Raw genomic sequence first — 23,604 nt, forward strand, 5'->3', positions numbered from 1 at the left:
TTTTCAGGTATTCATGAATTTTTACTCCAACAAAATAAGAGGTGGTAGGCGCCAAAAACTACCTACAGCAGGTGAACAGTATCTGAATGTCTTTAAAAAATAGGAAAAAATCCAGCAAAGACCTGATGCAGGACCTGAGAGCTGTATCTGGCCCTTTAGCTGATCCATCTATTGTTCACTGAAGCCTCATCAGAAATGGTCTCAGTGAAAGGGTAGCTGTCAAGAAACCATTCTTAAGGAAAGGAAACAGGGAGAAAAGGCTGAGGTGTGCCAAATTACACAAGAACTGGACTGATAATCAGTGGTAACAGGTTTGATGGAGCGATGAATCCAAAATTGAAATTTTTGGTTTCAATCATTGTCAATATGTATGGAGGAAATCAGGAGAGAGGTAGAATAGTGGATGTCTACAGCCAAATTGATGGAATTATGAACACAGAAAAGTACAGTCAGATTTCGATCTATCATGCAATATTATCTGGAAAGCATCTGATTGGCAGGAGCTCCATTTTTCAGTATGACAATGATCCCAAACACACTGCCAATACAGTAAAAACAAACCTGGATAGAAAAACACACAGTGGGACACTATCAGTCATGGATTGGCCTCCCACACTGAAGCAGTGTGGGATCATCTTGTCAGAGAACAGAACAAAAGGCAGTCAACATCTAAAGAAGAGTTTTGAATGTCCTCCAAGAAGCCTGGAGAACTGTTCCTGAAGACTACTTTAAGAAATGACAAGAAAGCTGCCTAAGAGAGTTCAGGCTGTGTTGAAGAATAAAGTTGACTTTGAAGCTCATTAGAATGGTAAAAACTCTGTTTTTTTCTTTGTATTTCTATTTTCTTTTGCTGATGTTTCAATAAATCACTGCACCTATTTCCCATTTTTCTAAAATAATATAAAATATAAAGAAATGGGGGGTTGCTGAAGACTTTTGCACAGTACAGTAAACTGTGTACAGAGTAACTAGAATAATTCTACTCATTGAAGTCAAATAGGTACAGAAAACCAGTGTTTCTCAGTAATTATATACATACCTGCTGGTCTAATTACAAATGGAAGTCTCTTTTACATGGTGACCCTGCTGTTACACAAAGCAATAAAGGAAACAATACAGGCATATACATTAAGTCCATTTTTTTTTATTAAGAGTAGTACTGTGGAAAAAATGAAAACTAAAATAAAGTCAGTATTTTGAGAAAAAAGCCAAAATATTACTGAGTTTGAACAAGAAATAGTATTTTGAAATTCATCTCGAAATTTCCATTTTGTTCTTGTGAACAATGATAATAATAATAAAAGACCTTTCTAATATTTTTTTTCTCAATGTGGCCCTAACACCACGTCGTAATTTCATGATTAATTGTAACAAATGCAAATGTCTTATGGAATGAGTCACTTCTGTTAATAATACAGATCGGTTTGTTCTGAACCCGTACCGATTGTCAGAAAGCAGTTCGTTGTTTGCATTGCAACCCGTCTCTCTAACTTCACTATCATAAAGTAAAATGTTGAGTTGGTAAACCCGGAAATCACGAATGCAAACAGTAAACAACAAATCAGCGCATGCTTTCGGCTCGGGAACACACACATTTTGCAGCATAATGTTTTGCTGGCGCCGTGTAAAGCTAAACATCGTGTAAAGATTTTGTTTTCACAGATCTTTCAACCTATGATCACAATACGATAGAAACGCACTACAGCGGGTGTGCCCATATCTCTTGGCCACATACACCGGAAGGGAGGAGTGCCTGCGTTCCTGTCTGTTTCTGTTTGAGAGGAGTCTGTGACCGTGTGTAGCGCTGTTGGAGAGAGGTGGAGCTGCCGGTGCTGGTGATGAAAGCCTCGGCTAACTAGGAAGGCGACTCTGTTTTTAAAGTGTGACAGAAAGCGAAACAAGAAGCTGTCAGCGGTATCGCTGGGTCGCTCCGCTGGTTAAGTGGGACTACAGGGCATTTCAGTATGAGATTTGTCAAACTAATTTTTCTGTTTTGCTGCCTAAACGATATTGCAGGTAAGTTTGCCGTTGACTTCCAGAGAAAGTGCTCAGTGCTCGTCAGTGGAGCTAACGCTAATCGGCTCATGTAGTTGTACTCCCGACTGTCTAAGTTGCTAGCTAGCTGGCTAATGTTGTAGTCGTTGCTGTTAACTTGTGTTTATTTGTTATCAGTGGTGTATCCGGGCCAAGTTAGCCAGCCTGTATCACTTGCCTATCGGTTAATTAATTATGTTTGGTTGATACAGGTTAAGCACTCCTGTAAGGGGGGGCGGGGGGCGCTTGTCTTTCCATCACTTCCTGAGTGGGAAACTGCCTTTACAGCGCTACCGCCCACAAACACAAACTTGATGGCCATTATGTTTGTGTACCATGAATATTCACTGTCTTTAGAGTAATTTCAGACGAGTTTAACAATTTTTTTTAGCTCCGCTGGGCAGTGTGTAACAAGCAGGTTCGTTATGAAGCTCTGTGACAGAATCCGCTCCGTTTGAAAGCAGTCATATTTGCCAGAAACGCACCTAAAGGAAAATGCTATCATTTATCCACTGTTGACTTGAAATGAGCTCAGCATGTTCTCACAAAGGGTTGAGTAACTACCAGCGTGTAGATGTATTAGAACTTTTTCTATGACAGTATATTATAACAACCAACTAACAAAAACTTTGTCTATAGTCCCTACTCAGTAATATGTTGTCTATGTCTTACTGGTGCTTTAATTTTATTTCAAGCATCAAGATTTATAAGACAAGCAGAGCAAACCTGCAGTGTTGTGTAACTGGTGAAAATAAAATAATTGACCCTAAAACGGTGTCTCTCCACACAGATGATTAAAATCAAATCCTTGCTAAGGGATTATTTCCAGATTTAGTACAGTTACACCACCTGCTTCACAAAACATCAAAACAGATGCGCTTAAGCCCCCAGTTTAAAATGTGTGCGCAAATGGATATGGGCAAGTACAAGTAAACAATGTGAATGTGATTAACTGCAGATACTACACCTGTGAAGTATTCTCTTATAATCTTTAAGAACAGTGATGTTACTGAGAGCCGGGGGCTGTCATGAAGAACCAGGACAGGAAAACCAACTAGAAATTGATTTCTGCCTTATGGTGGTAATGAGCTGCTGTGCTGCTTTTGTATAACTGTATAATCTGGTGAGATAGCTGCTACATTATTAGTCAGTTTTCACTTTGTAACATCCATCAAACCTTCATAAAAGTTCCAATATCCTCCAGGAAAATGCTACTACTATAGCTGAAAAATTGCTTAATCTGTCATTGTAGATGATAATTTATTATTATTATTATTTTTTGATTTTGGATTTGTTTCAATGTGATTATCTGTTAATCTCTTTATGTGTTTAAAACCTTCATTTTACATGTCAAGATTAAGCATAAAGTGCAGCAACATCGTGTTTTCATAAAACATCTATACTGGGCCCTTTTTGCTGTAGTGTAAGAGAAACTGTGACTCATGAGTGAGCAAGATTTCAGTCTCTTCTGCTTTTATCTTACAAATTTACGTTCTTTGCCTGTACAGAAATGTATTTTCAGTTTTCAGTGGGGCAAGGCTGTGAACACAAAAATGTGGAAAAACTATCTTATGTGCTTGCAAAGGATATGAAACGTGAAGCCAGAGATGTCCTGATCTAAACAAAGATTCAAACAAATGGCACTTTATGTCATTCTACACGTAGCTGTAAAAAATGTTTAATGTAAGAGAGCTCGTTGGAAGTCTTCTGCATGGTTATTTCGAAATTTTAATGGTTTGTCGGAAATCATGGTGTGACGCACAGTTGACTCTTTGTTTACATCCTCAGACATTTCTGAGGAAGTCTGTTTTTCGAGTAATGTAGGTTACTTCACTTCTGGCAGCGGCCCTCTCACAGTCACAGCTTAACATAGAGCTATTTATTGAGTAATGTAGCATGAAGTTTTGTTATTGATTTGATGCATACAGGTCTCAACGACCCCCCCCCCCCCCCTTTCCCCCAGTACCTTATGACTGTATGATACACAATGTTAAGGAGAGACATTTTAGTTGCCCTGAGCTGTAGGGTGCCTGATGTACTGTTTTAGCTAGGCTGCCAGGACCCAGCATGCATGGTAATGTGAGGCTCAGATCAGTTCTGATCCATGCTGTGACCGTCTCTTTGCTTCCTGTCAGCTGTTTTCTCTCTGTTAAGAATTGCACTTTCCTTTTTGAGAGTAAAAAAGATTGCACTGTTGTCATGATGATGTTGCCTTTTCAGTGAAACTGACTGGCAGTTTATTTTTAGTTTTTGTTGCATTCAGTCTGAAATAAGCTATTTAGTTCCTAAAAATCTGGGGTTGTGTTGCCAGGTCAAGATTTATAGTATTCGTTTTACTGTTTTAATAATGTTTTAAACACTGAATGTGTTTTAAAAAAATAAAATAAAGCTGATTATAAGAGAAAGCGATTCAAAAGAACGAAGTTCATTAATATAGCAACAAATGCAACTTTACTACAAGCTTCAGTTTGAATTATATTGAATAAGACTGAATTTCATTTCATTTGAAATGCACAATATATAAAGTAATGTGCTTTGTAACTGTTGGGAAAGTGTAATACATTAAAAATCTCAATTGAAGTCTAATTATTGTGTATGTTATGTAATAAATACATACACCTGCTATTAATGAAATTGTAACTCTGACTTATATTTTTTTGGCACAAAGGTACTTAAATAGTACTGGTTTGATGTTTAAACCTATTAGATCTGGTTTAACACCCTGATCGACCCATTTTTGTGTTAAAGGGTGGCTCAGTCAACATTATAGCTGGTTTGAATTCTTTGTTGTCACTGAGAGTAAGAAGTACTTGTTTTAACTTTTAAACACCGAGTAGCTGCCTGCTTTTTTAGATTCTTTGGATGCTTGTAATATTCAGGATGTTGTGTTTACACACAGCACCATAACACTGCTTACTCAGATGCCTCTGTATGGGAATCAACTACTTCTAAACTTTAGTATTAAAACAACATTGCTTCATGTTTATAATGTTATTGTTTATAATTACAATTTTTGTATTTGTTTTGCAACAACCTTTGTGTGTGTGCGCTAATTGCAGTAAGATGGTAAATGTTTATTAGAGTTGCAGTTTACTCAGGTACCAAAAACCTGCCTATAATGTTAACATGCCCTTACAACTGGCTTAACACCATAACCTGATAATTAGCAGGACACTGGTTCACAGATAAAATTATTAACTGGCAGTTACACTCCTTTGGTTTTTATTTGTTTCCAATTTAATGTAAGCTGAAATGTAAAAATCTAGAGTTTTCAGAGGTACAGCATGACTTATTTATTATACATTATTATTATGTTATATTGTTATTATATTTTTATTATAAAGTTTTGCCACTGTAAAGCCATTGTGAGATACCTCTGGGCATTACTTTGACTCATTATCTAAAATGATGTTCATCGCAGCAGTCACTGGATCATAGACACGGGCAGTCAAGTCTGATTTTAAATTAAAGTTTGTTTATCCCAAAATAACATTTTTAAAAAGCTTTTCTTTTTGCCCCCCTTTTTTCTACCATCATCTTTGCGGTTTCAGATTTCTCCATAAACTTCAATTCAGTGTTCTTTGAGTGTCATGTCTCTGTTTTATAATGTCATTGGTACAAACAACAGTAAATTATTGCTTGTATTACCATTGTACTGTCACTTCATTGCATACTACTGTAGTGTTTTTTTTTTGTTTTGTTTTTTTCTTTAATAAATTTAATATATACCAGGGTTAAGTGCCGCCTTGCTTCCTCACCTTGAAGCCCACCATGTCTTCCTACAGGCTGGTTGTTCAGTCTAGTTTGCAGTCATTATTTTGCCTGTTTAGGGAGAGCTGAAGAAGCTTATTACCGGAAGTGCATTCATGGACAAGTTCATGCTAGCCTGGAACACCCTGGAACAGTCTCTCCCTGTTTGGGAAGTTATAACTCCCCCTGACATTGAAATAATGTAGTTATCAACAGACCAGTGCAGTGTGAAAATACAGGCAAGGTGGAACACCTACATCATTTTGCCTGAGTGAATCTCTTAGTAATGTGTAAAAAGTCCTACAGTACAAGAGGTTAGAGCTTGGTGCCACAAACAACTCCTTAAATTGAGTTGGCAAATGATTTTTTTTGTTTTTTTAAAGGTCAATAGAGTTTATCTTTTGCCACCCAGAAACTTTGGACTGGTATTTAGTTGGTAGCATTTGGTGACAACCCCCCACCCCCACCCCCCGAATGTAGATTAGCTGGCTGCAACCAGCTCGCACAATGCTATACAGTACTACTGAAACAGACCCTTGTCACCTGATGTGTATCATGTGCTCCTCACTTGTCATTTAAACTGAACACTTGCTTTGTTTTTGTGACAAGAACAAAGGAAAGGGTTGGTATGGAAGCTGGTAGGATTACCTCTTGGGGGTTATGGCAATCAGCTGAATAAGCCTGTTAAGCATGTTTAGTGAGTGAGGGCTTGTACTATAGCTAGCCACTAGTGTAGAGATCGATCGCTCCATAGGCCTTTTCCACTGAGACATTTTGACATGTCAGGAAAAGCATGGATAGAAATAATAGAATGAATTATGTCAGATTTACATTTAGGTGATCCATTGTCAAGGCTGTGGTATTATACCCATTGGCTCACTGTGGTCCAATGTAAAAATGTCAATGATATGTTAATCAAATTCTAAAATCAAGAAGCACTGCAAGAGTGCAAACCTCCGCCAAGGCAGCTCCCTCTCTGGGAAGTATTTATTTTTAAGGGAATAGTTTTGCATTTTGTATATATATTCATTTTGTTTTCTTCGTTCTTTTTAAATGTACTTTAAGAATTTTGTAGTGCAGTAAAAGCAAGTGCAAAGTGCAGGCTTTTGTTATTTGCACCATTGAAACCCATTTTAATATACTCAACATAATTTTGAGTCTAATTACTTTTGTAATTATTTTTTATTTATGTGGATATAGTACATGTGTGGTATTCATTTCGTTGTTTAGTAAAATTCATTTAAATGTAATAAGTATCAAGTGAAAAGAGTTTGTGACCACAAGTTTATTTTGTTTTCCAAAAATACTTATTCAAGAACATTGTATGAGTATTCAAATTGTTGTGTATTTAAATGGTTATAACCTTTTATTGTAATGTACATAACAAAGTTGTAATAAAAACATAATATTATACTACAGTATATTTCTAACTAACTAGGCAGCTTATTCTCTTTATCTTGATCATACTCTATAAAAATAACAGATTTTGCTGTCAACTTGAAAGAAACGCAGATGTAAAATATAAAAGTGAGATCAGAGGTCAAATGCGACATGATATTTGGATGCAAACTATAATGTGATATTGGCAGTCTCCATATACCAGTATTATTCCCTAAATGGTGCCAATACAAACAAAGGCAGTTGAATATTAAGCATAGTTTTACTTGTTTGTTGACCAGTGCTAATAACCGATTGAACTCTCTTTCAGGTCAGTTTGGGAACCCTTTGAACAAATATATTCACCACTATGAGGGTTTATCGTATGACACACAAGCCCTACACAGCCGTCACCAGAGAGCTAAAAGGGCGCTCTCTCCTCAAGACAGTACTGTGCACCTGGACTTCCATGCACACGGAAGGTTAGTTTAAGTACTGTACAAACACTCACAACCTTCCTCATGTTGGCACTTCCTCTTTCTGTCTCCCAGCTTATCCTGTTACTATACGGACTCAGTTTGTGCCAAAGTCTTGTTGTGCTCAGTAATTTATATTCTAGCCCTAACAACAAAAAATATATACCTGTATTTATTTTTACTCTGTATGGTTTTTAGTAATATGAAACACCATCTTTTCCTAAATTCTAATTGCTTTGTGTTAATATTTATCAGTTCTTTTTACCCTTGATCTCTGTGCTTTTCTATGAGTTGCTTGCTGTGTTTACTTTATTGTCACTGCAAGATTATGCTACACCTTTTTGCATGGATGATTATCAAGCAATGCATTTGCCTGTGAAATTGATAAGTACAGGCTCTGTTCCCTATTGCCCTTATACGTGACATATTGTATAATTTGTGACTGGGTTGTGCAGTTTTCCTGTTGAAACTACAGCTGCAGCCAGTGTAACATGTTTTATCAGTGTTATCATACTGGACATACATACAGGTCATACTAGGGAATTGCAAAAGACCTGAAAAGCATAGCTTGTAGGTTCTGATTTTCCACTCTGGCTTCTGTTATGATCTTGCAGATAGGCGATGATCTCTGAGATCAGTGATGCTCAGTGATTGCCGGTCAAGATGATACGTGGCTTGTTTTCCCATTACTGTATTAAATTACTGTTAATAAACTACTATAAAAATTATCTTGGTGAAGGTTTCAGTGTTTCACTGTGTGTTGGTGAAGCAGACCCTGCTCCATCCCCTCTCTGCATACACAGAGGCAAGCAGAAAAGAGAGAGTTGAAGTAAAAAGGTCAATCGAGTAATGCCTAAAAATTGAACAAAAATATCCTTTTACTGTGTGCCTAACCTCTATCTTGGCTTAGATACTAGTTGTACTTATTAAGATTACATACATTGTTGCAAGCTGGTACTCGGATTTTTCCGTGTTTTTTTTTAATTTTTTTTTTTTTAAACTTTTAATTTATGTACATCATATTCAAAATAAACCCTCGTCAAGGGCATGTTGTCTGAGTGCAGCGGTACCATCCTTGTTTTGGAAACAGGGTATTTCAGGCAGTAACACTTTGAACGTTCTCAGATTTGTATCAGCTGAGTTCTTGCCATCTCGCGTTAAGGAACAACAGGCTGCAACAGAATGTGTGAAAATAACACATTTTCAAAAAAACTGCTGGCAGAGCCAAAGCAGTTAATGCTGTTAGTTCATTTTGCAGAAGGCACTGTAAACAAATGAGTTTTTTAGATGTATGCAAATAGTTATTTTAAACATTTGTTTTTAAATGGACTGGTACCTCTGTAGTGCTTTTCTAATCTGAGCACTCAGAACACTTTCTGCTACAAGCCTCATTTACCTGTTCACGCAGGGCTTTAATTCTTTACCTTTTTAAGCACTGTGTTTAACATTCATATTCCCAAACTCTGATAGATACATAGGGCAACTTGGGTTTCAGCATCTTGTCCAAGGATACTTTGACATGTAGACTCAAGGACCCAGGGACTGAACCGTTTGAATAGTAGATGACCCCCTCTACCTTGTAAGCCACAGCTGTCACACCTTTAATCAAAATCTTTGCAGCAATGATAATTTGGAGCTTTGAATGTTCTTAATCTACACTAACGCTTAATTGATTTGTAGTCTAGCATGACCTAGCAAATCATTTTAGATGCATCCATGCAGTCCATGTTTTTGTGAGACAGGTAGTGTATATTTACCAAATAAAGAGGTGCTGCATCTGTGAGACAAAATGCTTAAAGAATCCAGAGACAAATAACAATTTTTGTTTGTTGTTTCTGTTTTCTATCTATTGTTTCTATCTATCTCTATCTAGCTGTTTTTATTCTGCCATGTCAATGTGAATAAATGGGTGAAATTAAAGCCCGACTTACATAGGCTTTTTAGGCAGATACCGAGACTGAAAATTTGGCGATTTAAAAGTGCAGCATATCGGCAAATAAATTTTTTTCCTCTCAGGCACACAAAACAAACAGATTTCCCAAGCATTTGTTATGTGTAGTTATTTATGAGTCCTTACTAAGATATTATGACAGTACAGTTTAAAAATAAAAGTGGTTTATTGTCACAAGTTGTGGATTACTTGTTTATGTCTATTTAGATCAGCTGATTGTTGTGTCTGAAAGACATGTTGCCAGTTTTCTGCAGAATTCATAACATAGCTGAACAGTTGCCTCACAATGTTGTACATTGTAAGGTAAAGACCTTACAATGATACAGAGAAAACAGATAAAGAGAAAAATCAGACAACCCCCTATGGGTAAGCACTTGGTGACAGTGGGAAGGAAAAACTCCCTTTTAACAGGAAGAAACCTCCATCAGAACCAGGCTCAGGGAGGGGCAGTCATCTACTGCAAACAAGTAGAGAGGGTGTCTGTTCCTCAAATTCAGACTGGCAAGTTGGTTCCACAGGAGAGGGGCCTGAAAGCTGAAGTTTCTGCCTCCCATTCTACTTTTAAATACCCTAGGAACCACAAGTAAGCCTGCAGTCTGAGAGCGAAGTGCTCTAGTGGGGTGATGTGGTACTATGAGGTCTTTAAGATAAGATGGGGCCTGATTATTCAAGACTTTGTATGTGAGAAGAAGGATTTAAATTAAGTTCTGGATTTAGCAACGAGCCAAAAAAGAGAAGCCAATGTGGGAGAAATATGCTCTCTCTTTCAGTACTCTCGCTGCTGCATTTTGGATCAACTGAAGGCTTTTCAGGGAGCTTTTAGGACAACCTGATAGTAATGAATTACAATAGTCTAGCTTAGAAATAATAAATGCATAAACTAGTTTTTCCACATCACTCAGGAAAAAAATCTCCAAAAATTTAATTTATAGGAAAAATGTAGTTCAAGCATCAGTCATCTACATCTTTTGTGAATCAGCAAAAAGGAAGTAGAAGCACTAGAATCTGCACCAACATAATAGCAGTAAATGGTCCAGTGCTTCCTCCAGAAATATTTGAGGCCAGGTGGTTCATGCTTGGGATCAACTGTTTTCAGCATCCTATTAAATCCAGGATTTTTTAGACTGTAAGTGGATATCACTTCCTCAGCACTATAAGCTTTCCTTCCAGTGCCTCCCTGTCTTGTCATATGGGTTGCCACTGGAAAGTGAGGCAGCTTATTTTAGCTGCTTTTTATCTGTGGAGCTGAGATGGGCCTGAGCCTCTGAATTTGAAGAGAAACACTGCTCCTATTCCACTGTGTGCTTTTCTGTCAGCGTGCAAAGCAGACTTATGCTTCCATTTTTTTTTTTTTTTTGTACTTTACACTTCACAGTGGTCCGTTTAAGGTTATATTGAAGCATATGACTACCTTCTGTAGTCTTATTTCAGTGTCTTCACCTTATGCTAGTAAAATTTAAGTGTTTTAAATGGAGAAGTCACACTTGCAGGCATATTTCATTTTCATAGTCTAGACATTTTGCACATTGTGCAAAAACGAAACTTAGATTAGGTTGAAAAGACATCCAGTCCTACTGCCTGTTTTGGTGAGATAACCACTTTGACTGTCCAAACACACAGCAGTTTCCAAAAAGGACTGCGGTATACCTGCTGTAAATAAATATGCTTTATGTTATGTGAGCATTAAGGAGCAGAGGAAAAGTGGAAGTATTGCACAGATAATGCTACCTAGAGAAGGCCCGTCTTCAATATAGAGTACTAAAGTCCAGTTCACTGAATGTGCAAATAATCAGAGATGTATGATGGTTAAGAAAAACCTGTGGGACAGGGAAAAAATAACAAGGAAGTGTGGATGTAATTAAACTTGGGTTCTGAATTATTATTGATTTTTTAAATATTTTTTTATTGATGTAAGATGATGCTTAGCTTTACAGTATTGTCAGCAGTTACATTATGAAATGTCCAGTTTTCTGCAGCATCACATGAACTGGCACAATATGAGAAACCCTTGTACATGTTAAAACTGTGTGTCAGACTTAATTTGTACACAATAACTTACAAGTTATTGTTATCATGTCAGTTGAAGATATTTAGATTTAACTAAAAGGTATTAAGGCTTGATATTCCCATCATATTGTATATTAGCACTTGTTTTCCTAAAATCAATAACGGAAGCTTTACAACAGATGGAACTAAGCCACTTGACATTAAGCTTGTGTCTTATATCCTCACTGAATTCATGTAGTGTGTGCAAATTAAGGCTAACACTCTCCCTGCTGTGAATACTCAAGGCCAGGCTCTTTGGCACTGTAGAGGTTTGTTGTAACGAGAGAAAAGCTTTCTTGTGTATGCCCACTCACATGAGTATTTGTGGCCAGATCAGGTGACAGAAACAAGGCAAATCACAGGGTCTCTGTATAGGACTTCTCTACAAAGAGAGGTGCCATGAAAACAGAGAAGGATTAACTAATGTAATTCTTGTGATTGCGATACAGTTCACATTTAATTTTAGTGTCTAGCTTTGCATGAATAAGACACGAGTGATTTCTTTTCTTTCTTTTTTTGCCTTTGCAGTAGTTAAAGATGTGAAAATATTTGGCAAAAAGGAAGTTATTATTATTATTATTATTATTATTATTATTGTCTATTATGGAAACCTTTGGACATGTGCACATACTGGCTTGTCCATTAGGGACTGTAGTGACCTAATGGTTAGGGTGCATACCACATACTGTAACTGGAATGTCCCCGGATTTATTCCCAGCCAGAGGATATTAGTTGCATGTCTTAACCTCCTCTCGCTGTCCTTGTTTCTCACCCCTCTGCACTGCTGACTGTTAATAAAGGGAAACATTACAAAAAAGAAATAACAATTTGGTCATTTAAATAGAGGTAAATTTGACTGTTTACTTCAGTGGTGCAGGCTCAGTGATAGTGTAATTAGCAAGCTAAAGGTACAGACATCAGAAGAATAGCATAATTTCAGAGGTGGTAGCATTAGTAAGGAAGTGCTAGAGCTCAACAGGTTTGCTGCAAGAGCTTTTGGTGCGTGCACAGTGTTAGCATTAAAGTAGCAGACAAACACTTACTCTTCGTCTTACTGTAGCTGTACCTAGCAGCTGTGTGTAACAGCTTCTGACCTGCTTTTATTTCTTCCAATTAAATAATGTTTGTTTTTTTGAGTAATGCTCATTGTGACCAAGCTGTTTAATATTTTAAATAAATGTCTATGTAATGATACGTAGATATCTCCCTCTTTTGGTAGGAATTTTCTCTGTTGAAATGCCTCGAGGGCACCTCATTTCTGTGTGCTTGGCCTGGTTACTGAGCAGTGTATGACTGTCAGATGCTTGATTCAGTATGTTCAGCATTCGGGAGTTGTCTGAATAATTTAGCAGTGAACTGCTGCTGTGAGACAAGTACCACTGGGTTTATCGTTAGCTTTCTCTCTTCCTGTCTTGTAGACCCTATTTATTTGTTGGCATTTTTTTAGTCTGTTATTTCTCTCACTTTTTTTGTCTGGGACATGATGCATTAAAGATACACTTTACAGTTTAGTGGTTAAAAACATACTAAGTATGTTTTTCCACACGTTGTGGGAGAGACATACTTGACAACAAACCTGCTAAATCACATTTACAGGTGTAGTTAAGCTGCATTGTTCTGTAAAGCCCAAGCCAACTTTTGAAGACTTGCTTCTTCATTTCTTGCTTTGTTTTCTTCCTTTTTTGTGGCTTTCCTGCTCCACTGCTCTCTGAACACTGTAAGCTCCTTTACTGAGTTGCTGTGCTCTGAACCTTGACTCACAGGTGTCTGCAGCTTGTGGCAGACAAGATTGAGCCACTGTAGTTTGGTGCTTCATGAACTGATTGGGAAATGGTGAATTGCAAAGTCTTTTTTTTTTTTAGTGTATTTCTATACTTTTTTTTTTTTGTTGCTATTATCGCAGTACACAAGCTGTAACCCCTACCCCGCCACTCATTGCCAAGTCTCTCAATACACAGGAAACACTGCAACAACTGTATTGTTCAGCAGCTTCATAAACAAGAGCAGCCACATCCTAAGTGTAAAACAGTTTTTAACAGAATAGGTTATCACAGAGGTGTTAATCTCCAAGATGAGGAGGTGAATGTTGCAAAAACAAAAACAAAAAAAAAAAGCAGTTATGGTTTGTGCATTATCTAGGCCTTATGAGAATATATTTATATTTATATTTGTTTTAGGGGCTTTCAGCTAGAGCAGCAGAGGCTGGGGACTGTAATGGGTGTGCCAGTATGAATAATAAGCCAATGAATTTATGCACTGTATCTATTGCTATCTCTGTGTCACACTGTCAACTTCAAAATGCAGTTCATGTTGCAGTCATTGTTCTACATGTTTAGCCGTTCTCTTTTTTCATCTCTTTCTCTTTGTGTGATATGCTTGATCATTAGCTCAACTGTTTAGAAGAGGAAAAAAAGTGGAGTTATTGTCATAGCCTTGGCGTCAGCAGCATCAGCAGTGTCTGTTCCACAAAAACTTTAACATTGGCCATAACTCAGGAACAATGTGGTCTAAAATGTTCAAATTCACACCATATATGCATCTACTTAAAATCTTGCAGGAGCTTGAATCTCGGTGACCTTGACCTAAATGTAAAGGTCACAGGTCATGTTTTCTCAAAAACTTGTGAATGTGATAACTCGATAATGATGTCACTTAGGATGTTCAAATTCATACCATATATGCATATATGGTGTGTGAATGCATACGTAAGAGTGTGAATTCATACTTTACCCCACCACACTGAGCGCTGGCACTCGCTCTGTGGTGCTCTTGTTTTTCTTTTTCTTGGTTTCAGTTGAAATGGTCTTTGGGCAGAAAATCTGTAGATGATGCTTTACTTATCGTTAGCCTCACAGCATAATTGCCTAAGTTGTATTTTGGCCAAATTGAGATACCTGCCTAATTCTACTTGCTAACACTGTAGATTCATTTAGATAAGATATCTCAATTTGGCCAAAATATGACTTAGGCCATTGTGCCATGAGGCTAACGATATCCAGATTGCATATCCACTTGATCCTTCTAGCTTAATATAAATAGATGTTTGCATACATAAAAAGCATGGTCTACCAAAGTCTTTACCGAAATGAATACAAATCCAAGCAAAGCTGAATTGAGCCAATACATGGAAAATAAATACTAATAAAAAAGGGGTGTGAAATGAAAATAGGACTGGGAAGGGGAAAAACTGACTGACTGCTAGAGCAGGACAAAAAGTCATCCTGAAGAGGGAAATCCTGATCTGTCTGAGTCATGTTTTGCTTTCTAACTCTGCCAAACTCTCCCTAACAGTTATACTCCTCAGAGCATTCATTTGCCCACCTCATTGTGCTCCTTGTGTTTTCTTGCTGTTTTGTTCCATGAATGTTTCCATATGTGTAGTAATTTTACTTTAAGATCCGTACTCTGAAACACATCTGCATATCAAAACATCAAGAAAGGTCTACATGTTATACATAGTACTATTCAGTGCTCAGTTGTATTGTGTTCTTTGTGACCTTTAGATTATCTCAGCTTTGGTTTAGAGACTGTATTATTCAACTGAGGGATTGTAGAACTTGTACACATCCTACTTGACAATGCTTAGTCTCATTATGTGTAATGTATGCTTGCCTATAAGGGCAAATGTGATGTTTAAAAAAAGGATCAAAGAAAAAGGTGTGGACTACAAAATCAGTTGGGTGGTTTACTAAAGTTTTCAAAAATTTTCTGCTATGAACAGTTTTTGGCCGCCCTGATGATTATGGAAACATACCAAAGTGAAAAGGTCTCAGTCCATATAAGGTTCAGTATGAAGTAATACTGAGTCATGTGGAGTTATTATACTCTGGTATGGAGGAGTTTTCATCTGAACTGCTTAAGGCTGAGAACCACCAGCTTCTCAGAAGTGTCTCATGTGAATAGCATGTGACGTTTGCCTTTTTGTCTTTGACATCAGTCTCATAATTTCTACTCAGAGTAATACATAAAAAAACAAAACAAAACAAAAAACAAGTGGCGGTGCACTTGTAATGTTCATGTGGGTTTTCCTCGTGGCAGTACTGAGTAACAGCTAGCACAGCTGAGTAGTGAACCTTAGGAAAGTAAATGAGGCTGTCTTCTCAGCTTCCTGTCTCAGCTTTCCACTGTTTGTGGCCTTTTATTGTAAAGGTCTCTAGTGAGAGCATGAACACTGCCAGCTTTGAGAATTTAAGCGTCAAACTGTCTGCAGGACTGTTTCACATTGCCCACATCTAAAGTTTGCACATGGTGTTAATGGTGTTAGACACTTCTTCTAATTGCACATTGTTTCCTATTCTTCCTTTTAGATATTTTAACTTGCGGATGAAGAGGGATACAAAACTATTTGCTCCAGATCTCATCATTGATGCATCAGGAGCAGAGGACCCCATTGATACATCTCATATTTACAGTGGAGAAATTTTTGGTAAGTCTTTTGTGTTGTGTTGTGTTTTGTTTTCCTCTTCCCCCGCACACACCATCCCCTCAGTACAGTTGCTTTTAAGGGAACGTCTCTGATCCATTTGTAGCATTTTTATTTTTCAGTTTAAATCTCACACTGTTTTCTCTTTGTATCAACTTTTGAATGACTTCTCATTTCACAATTTAAATGTTGCTGTTGTAAAGTATTCAAGAAATCACAGGACAAATCACACAGGACTTATTTTTAGCTTTTTCCAGTTCTTCCTGCTGCTCTTATTCCCTTTCCTCTCCGGACATCTTTCTGCTACCTGTTTCCAGTAGAGTTCAAATGAACATGAGGGGGGAAAAAACAAGGCTGTTTGTGATTTAGTGAATGCTTTTCACTTTAAAAGGAACAGAGATGTATACTTCTGCAGAGCTCCGGTCTGAGCTGATACGAACAAACCTTCTTCCGAAGGAAATAAAACCCATCAAATAACATATCTTAAGGTTGTTTATGATACATATCCTGTACATAAGCTCAAAAACAATTCCAGAATTGTGTATATTTTATTATAGAACATGTAAATACAGCTCTAAGTCATACTGTGAGTGTATTGATCAGGTCATTTCTCAACTGCTTGAATATTTAGACCAAAGACTTTTAATTACACGGTCAGAGTCCAGCAATATTGCTTATGTTGAAATTGTAAACTTTAAGTACAGACAAAAAGTGTGGTATGTCATATTTTGTCCAGTATTCCTCAAAGAGTATACTTTTTGCCATTTAAGCCCCCAAACTTTGGAATAGCCTACCTTAAAATATTTAGGAAGCAAACACTGCCGGTAATTTCAAGAAACTCTTTAATCTCACATTTAACACGTTCCCATCCTAATGATAAATGATTCTCGTGAACAGTGGTACTTTTAATAGTGTAGCTGCATTTAATAATTGTCAGTCTGGTGTGTAGAGTGGTGGGCTGAAAATGCAGGATGCAGAAGATTCAGTGGAAGACAAACTTTAACTACTGATAAGTACAAAAAATTACAAGGGGCAAGGAAGCAAACAGGAAACAAAGCAGGAATATCGCACATGATGTGACTAAGGGTGTTTTCACATCTGTGTTGCTTAGTCAGTTTAAATCAAACTCAATCAGTTTTGCCTGAAATATTGCCAAGATAAATACAAATATTATTAGTAAATTCTCCATGAAGTCCGGGGGCATGTACTGTGAAGCAGGATTTGGACTTATCCAGGTAACTTCAGGCTTAGCTGCGGGTTTTCTGTATTACAAATGCTTCTTTCCAGGGTATGTTAACTTATGCTGTAAGGTTCAAGATTAGGGGTCATCAGGTATGAAATTATGAAATGCTGACCAATTGATTATCTGTAAACAGCGAGGAAGATTCCTCGGACATCTGTGTGTGGAGAGCATTGAAAGTCTTTGTGTTTCCCTGTTAAGTTTCAGTAATAAATCTATATTCTTATATACAACTTTATTTCTTGATACCCCCCTTTGGTTGTAAACAAGTTTAAAACAGTTTTATTAATCTGTAAGCTTTAATATATGATCCTAGAACAGAATACCTATTTGTACTTGTGGACTTCGTCAAATTTGCACGTAGACTAAGCCAACGTTTGAATTCTTATATTCATTCTTCACTTGCTGTCAGACCATTTAATACCGCTGAAGCTGCAGCTGAAGCTGCAGATACATATTTCAAAGCAAAATAGAAAATGATGAAATGGGAAAATACAGATGTGAATAGTAACATTTAACAAGATGTCAGAATGGGGAACAGGGGAACCAATACATTAACACAGAAATGAGTCACACAGAGGAACAGACAGTGAACTAAAACTGCCATAAATAAAAACCAAGACTTTAATTAAAAGGACTACAAAACTGAAACTTACAGCTAGAATAACCATAAAATAAAAACAGGAATAAAAGACTTATTCGTAATATCACCACAAATAATACTTGCAGTTCACTAGAATAATGAAGAAATGAAAGCGAGAATTCAAAAGTTAAAAAAACAAGAAAAAAAAAAACAACACAAAAATCAAAACTTCAAAATCTAGAATAACAGTAATAACAGAGACTCTAATTCATATTAACCAAGAATCTGAAACTCAAACACACAGAAAACCCTGTTACTATCAATACCACATTGGCCTTCTTTATCTTTCTTCATCATCATCATCATCATCAGTACATCTCTATATGCTTTCCTCATATTGTTCCCTGCCTCTCTCTCTCCTCTTCTTGCTTTGTCATGTTTTACAGATTTTCATGTATGTTTCATATTTTTTAAAACCTTTGGTTTGTTTGGTTGTTTATTTGTCTGCTTTGGTATGTTTGTCTTGTGATACTGGGCTATACAAATAAAACTTGTGTTCATCTGCTCACCCTCCTCCCCTTATGTGTTTTTAGGTGAAAAGGGCACACTAACGCATGGGTCTGTTATTGATGGGCGATTTGAGGGTTTCATTAAAACCCACCAAGGAACATACTATGTTGAACCCTCAGAAAGATACCTACAGGACAAGGATGTGCCCTTCCACTCTGTCATTTATCACGAAGATGACATCAGTAAGTAGGCACTACATTTATATCTGTGTTCTTCAGGTCAGTATAGTTACCAATACATCGAGCTTGTTGGACAAATGGTAGTAAGCTAGGTAGGAGTTTTTACAGAGAAAGTCTGAAACATTTATTTATAGTAATTCTGTGACTAAAGATGAAGAAATTTACAGAATCAAATAGCGCCACCAAATTTCATAAACTTGGTGAAGAAATGTCAAATACACAAAGGAAGAATCTGTTACATTTTTTTTTTTTATTTCAAAGGGAAAGCTGAAGCTGTTCCTTTTTTTTTTTTTTTTTTTTTTTTTAATTCCACCACACCACAAGATTTTAAATTGGCATGCCAGGCAAATGCTTGGGGCCTTAGGCTGTTGGGGGCCCATTAAACAGTGACAAACATCTTCCTCCTCCTTAATCTCAGTTAGGGAAATGCCTAAATGAACCCATTTGTGTAGCACACCAGCTGTTTCAAAATGTGAGAGTGTATTGCATGCTGATAATGTTTTAAATAAATGACATTTGATCAGAGTATGTGTGGCTGTGCTCTCCAAATAGCACTGTTATTAGAAAATTTAGACCAAATTGGAACCTGAAAGGCATATTTCATACTCCTATGAGGATAAAACTGAGTGAAGGTTATGTTTGACAGACTAGCAGTTACAGGATTTTGCTCAGGGTCCTGGGCCATGGACAGGATGTTCAGTATCTACATTGCAAACAGGATTGGAGAACAGGCATGCATTACATTCATTGCTATTGTCAGGCTACAGAGGTATACTGTAGAACCAGGACACTGCAAGTTTCTCAGGGTTTTCTATGAAAATGGTCAATTCTGAAAATATTTAGAGGTAAATGTCAACCAAGTTGTTGTTGTGGTCAAACACAATTCAGTAAGTTGAAACTTAGGATTCCAGCCTTAAGACCCTTTCACATTGGAAGAGGCATGCGCTGCAGTGACCACTAGGTTGAGAATCTGGCCCAAAATTCGCATTGAGCTGGCCACAACACACTGCCTGTACTGTGTGTTTTTTTTTTTTTTTTTTTTTTGGTGGTCACACATGGTCATCAAGTGTGCTAAATGCACCTGCTCCATGCATTTCTGTTGGTTGCGCAAATATATATCATATCATATGAGTGCTCTCCATCCTGGGAGCTTGCTCTATGCTGCACTTTGCTCGACGCAGCTGGAAACTGTTATTGCACGGTACAAGGCATAGAAAAGAATGGGTTTCAGAGTGCAGCGTAGTGCACGCTGCTCTCTATGTAAAAGGGCTTTAAGGAGGTACATTTAGCAGACAGGCAGGAAGTCTGGCTTTAGGCGGACACACAAACACATGTTTAAACACATATACAGGGATATATTTTAAACTGCTGCAGGAAATTTTTGAAAATATATCTAGAACTGCATGTACTTAAAGTCTGAAAGTGTGATTACTGATATGTTGAATTCATGTGCTAACAGCAGGAGCATGACATTCTATTGCTAATGAGATAGACGGAGCCCTTTGGAAAAATGTAACCAACAAATGGTACAATATAAATGTTCAGCAAGTACACCCATTAAAAAAAAAACAAACAAAAAAAACAAGCCAGAACTGCTCTTGGTTTTGCCTATTATCTCAATCAGGGCTGTCTCCTCGTGTAGCGAGCCACCACTCAAAACATTCTGACCACCTCAGGTTCACATTTGAGATGTGATACATCCTCCACCAGTTTTAAAACAGCAGAGATAGATGTCGCTGGTTGTCAGATCTGGCGAATATGGCTGAAGGTGAGCAACAGTAATTTTGGCAAGGAAACTGTTGAAGCAATTTTTCAGTGCTCAGTCGCAGATTAGGTTAGGTCTGCACTCAGTTTTCCAGAACGTTACAGTAGAACAGCATTTAGAGTCTGACCTAGGGGGACTAATTCACAGCTCACAGGCTGTGTGAATGTCATAGTAAATAATGAACTTGCTCCTTGTTGCACTTCTGCCCTGAATGCACCACTTTTCTCCCATTAAAAACTGGTTGCTGTGTTTGGATCAAAGCTGGAGACCTAGCTTTCCTCATTAGTGTTCATCCTCAAAAAAAATCAGGCCAGTTTGACAAAGAAGTTGATTTTTCTCTCAGCATGAGTTTGTATGCCGTGGTGAAATCTCAGTGGTCAGAGGAGAACTTCCAGGGAGCAGTCCAAATGTATCAGAAGTGCTGGGAATTGTGTAAGAAAACTACCCTCAAGGAGCTAACTGCCAAATTTTAATGAGGTGCAGTCACAGAAATTTTTGATTGCAGTTTGTACAGAAGAATTGAGGACTTCTTAAAGCTCCTTGGAAACATCAAGTGGAACTGGAATTTTTTTAAGCTTATGTCGGCTTTCATTAAATCGTCCTTCATCCCTACCTGTTACAGCACCAATCAGCTCTGATTGGCCTGTTTTTTTTTTTTTTTTGTTTTTCTGCATCCCTACTCATCATTGCTAATCAAGACTGAAGTAGCACATCAGCTTGTGTGGATGTACTCATTAACGCACTTTTACTGCTACCCTTCATGGAATCCAGTGTATAGACAAAAAAGGAACTTTCATGTAGTCCCTGCTATCATCTGCATTTGATTGCATTTGATTGAAAGATAAAATAAGATATTCTATGATATTCTATTCTAGATAAATATTAAAACTTAAACATGTATTCATCAGACATATTCTTAAAACTTCTCTGAGCATTTTCTTTAAGATAGCTGGAATGTATCTTCCTTGTTTTAAGATATTTAGGTGACATTTTTGATTAACTCATCTGGTCGAAGGACTGGAGCTTAGGTCATGATGAGGCATCCATCTGTCCACCTGTCCACCCATCTACAGTTCATAAGAATCGCTACTCTTCCTACTGTATTGGTCAGAGTTTAATCACTGCTTATAACAAACTGGGAAACTTTCTGTGTCAGGTTTTCTGTACAATTTGTTTCCTCCTTGGTGCAGGTATCAGTGAAAGACCAGGCAAGCCCTCACTCCTTATTTGGCTTTTCTATTAAGCTTTTTTCTTCTGTCCAAACTGCAAAAGCCTTTTGATTAGCAGTTGAATGAGACACCATTCACTGTTAGGACAAAGACGACTTTCTCTGGGGGAAACAAAAAAAAAAAAAAATCAAAAGCGCATTGCACACACTGTATTCAGTCTTTTCAGCAAGTTCAAACAGGAGAGGACGGATCTCTTTTCTGAATGACTGTAAGACATTTAGAAAATATGTTAGACTTCTAATATTAGTGGTTTTGTTTGTATCTGTAATGGTTTCTTTAATGATTTGTGGAAACATTTAAATCCAACATTTCATGAGGCTTCAATCAGTGTTGAACTGTTTTCAGAGAGGTAGATCCAAAATGTAGTGTATATTGTTGATACTAAAACAGAAAATTACATTATGAATGCACTGGAGACTGTGAATGTAAGTATGTGCAGATTTCTTTTCCATGGCTGCAGCATGATTGTGGTGTTTGACATTTGGTTATGCCCTTGTGTGACCCCTGATCTCCTTGCAGTGGTGTTCTGGACAAAGTCCATAGCTTGGAGGGTAGACACAGTTTCTCACAAGACCTCATCATGCTCTCTTCGCTGTCATTTTTAGCTGAGATTATTTAGTCATTTAAAATAAAACCAATGGTTCTACAAACTTTGGTGTAATTTTTCACTTTATGTTGTGTCTTTTAAGCCAGATTGTAACAATTTCGTGTCCTGGTTTTCTTAATAAATTGGAAAAGCGACTTGTTTGCACAGATTTTGTAACTAGCGGAGCCAGGTCATGCGTAATTCCTTTCTCTGCTTAGACTGAATGTTGAAATAAAGATAAATACAGACAGAGGAAGATAACTCATGTTTCTTAGGATTTGTAGAGACAGATGAGCCTCATCCTTCATGATGTGGACTGTTAGTTAATATGAGTCGCACTGATTCAGCTCCTCCAACCACACACAGTTCTAAATGGATATGGTGAAAGATACTCAAGATGATTGTTCTCTCCTTCTATCTGACAGATTACCCTCATAAGTATGGTTCAGCAGGTGGCTGTGCTGACCACTCTGTTTTTGAGAGGATGAAGAAGTACCAGGTGTCAGCAGTAGAAGAGCCAGCCAAAGTAAGTATCATCAAAAACAAGATCCCTGCCCGTGCTTCAAACTTACAGATGAAAAGATCTCATTTTAAACATATCTTACATCGTTAGTAATAGCAGTGTTGCAGCGTTGGACCTTTTTTAAAAAAATGCAATATAAACTTTTTCCCAAGGAATTTTTTGGATAAAAATATTTTAATGTCTTCAGAGCAGGGGGTCTCCTTATTTTCCCTCATGCTATTGAATCATGCTTGCAGAATATGAATAGTCATTACGGAAAAGGACTGTTATTAGCACATTATTTGGATGAAGAGATAGGTTTAACCATCCGTTTTTTTTTTTTTTTGGTACAGGGTGTGACACATGAGTTGGATGACAAGGGCTCTGAGGATGGTCCTGTCATTCTGAGAAAGAAGAGAGCAGCAGGTAAAGAAAAAAACACCTGCCAGCTCTACATCCAGACTGACCACTTCTTCTTCAAGTACTATGGTACAAGAGAGGCTGTCCTTGCTCAGGTATGAGTAAATACAGTATATGAATTCTTTAAAAGAAAGATTCTTCAACGCCTGGCTTGCTTATGTGCTGATTAGCATTACACTGCTATGCCACCTGTGATTCCAAGGGTCAGCTCACCCCGGTCCCTGATTTTAGCTGCTGCCTCATTTACAATACATGTGATCCCAGTGACTGTGTGGTGCTGGACCACCAAATAAAAACATTGCTGTGGAGAGGTATTTTTGGACTAACTTGCTGAGCTTGATGCCATTGCATCCTGACATTGGAGTAGCTGCTGAAAAGTTAAGGATAAACTCCTATAAAATTGCCGGGCCATACAATAATTTGGCTAATATTTTCCCATGCATTGCAGATCCTTGAGAAAATCAGCTATACAT

At 37.5% G+C, this 23,604-nt stretch overlaps 1 protein-coding gene across 1 annotated transcript in view; it reads left to right on the top strand.

Annotated features, from left to right (window-relative positions):
• Positions 1–1,614: 1,614 nt before the first annotated feature.
• Positions 1,615–23,604, top strand: part of adam10a (ADAM metallopeptidase domain 10a) — a 30,610-nt gene continuing 8,620 nt past the window's right edge. The window contains exons 1-6 of the mRNA XM_030718655.1: positions 1,615–2,016; positions 7,493–7,643; positions 15,942–16,060; positions 18,474–18,632; positions 22,635–22,735; positions 23,065–23,226. Of these exons, the coding sequence (XP_030574515.1) occupies positions 1,965–2,016; positions 7,493–7,643; positions 15,942–16,060; positions 18,474–18,632; positions 22,635–22,735; positions 23,065–23,226 (744 nt within the window). The 5' untranslated portion in view covers positions 1,615–1,964. The remainder of the gene's footprint in view (positions 2,017–7,492; positions 7,644–15,941; positions 16,061–18,473; positions 18,633–22,634; positions 22,736–23,064; positions 23,227–23,604) is intronic.

This window comes from Archocentrus centrarchus, chromosome 3 (assembly GCF_007364275.1).
Source record: "Archocentrus centrarchus isolate MPI-CPG fArcCen1 chromosome 3, fArcCen1, whole genome shotgun sequence".
Taxonomy (NCBI): Eukaryota; Metazoa; Chordata; class Actinopteri; order Cichliformes; family Cichlidae; genus Archocentrus; species Archocentrus centrarchus.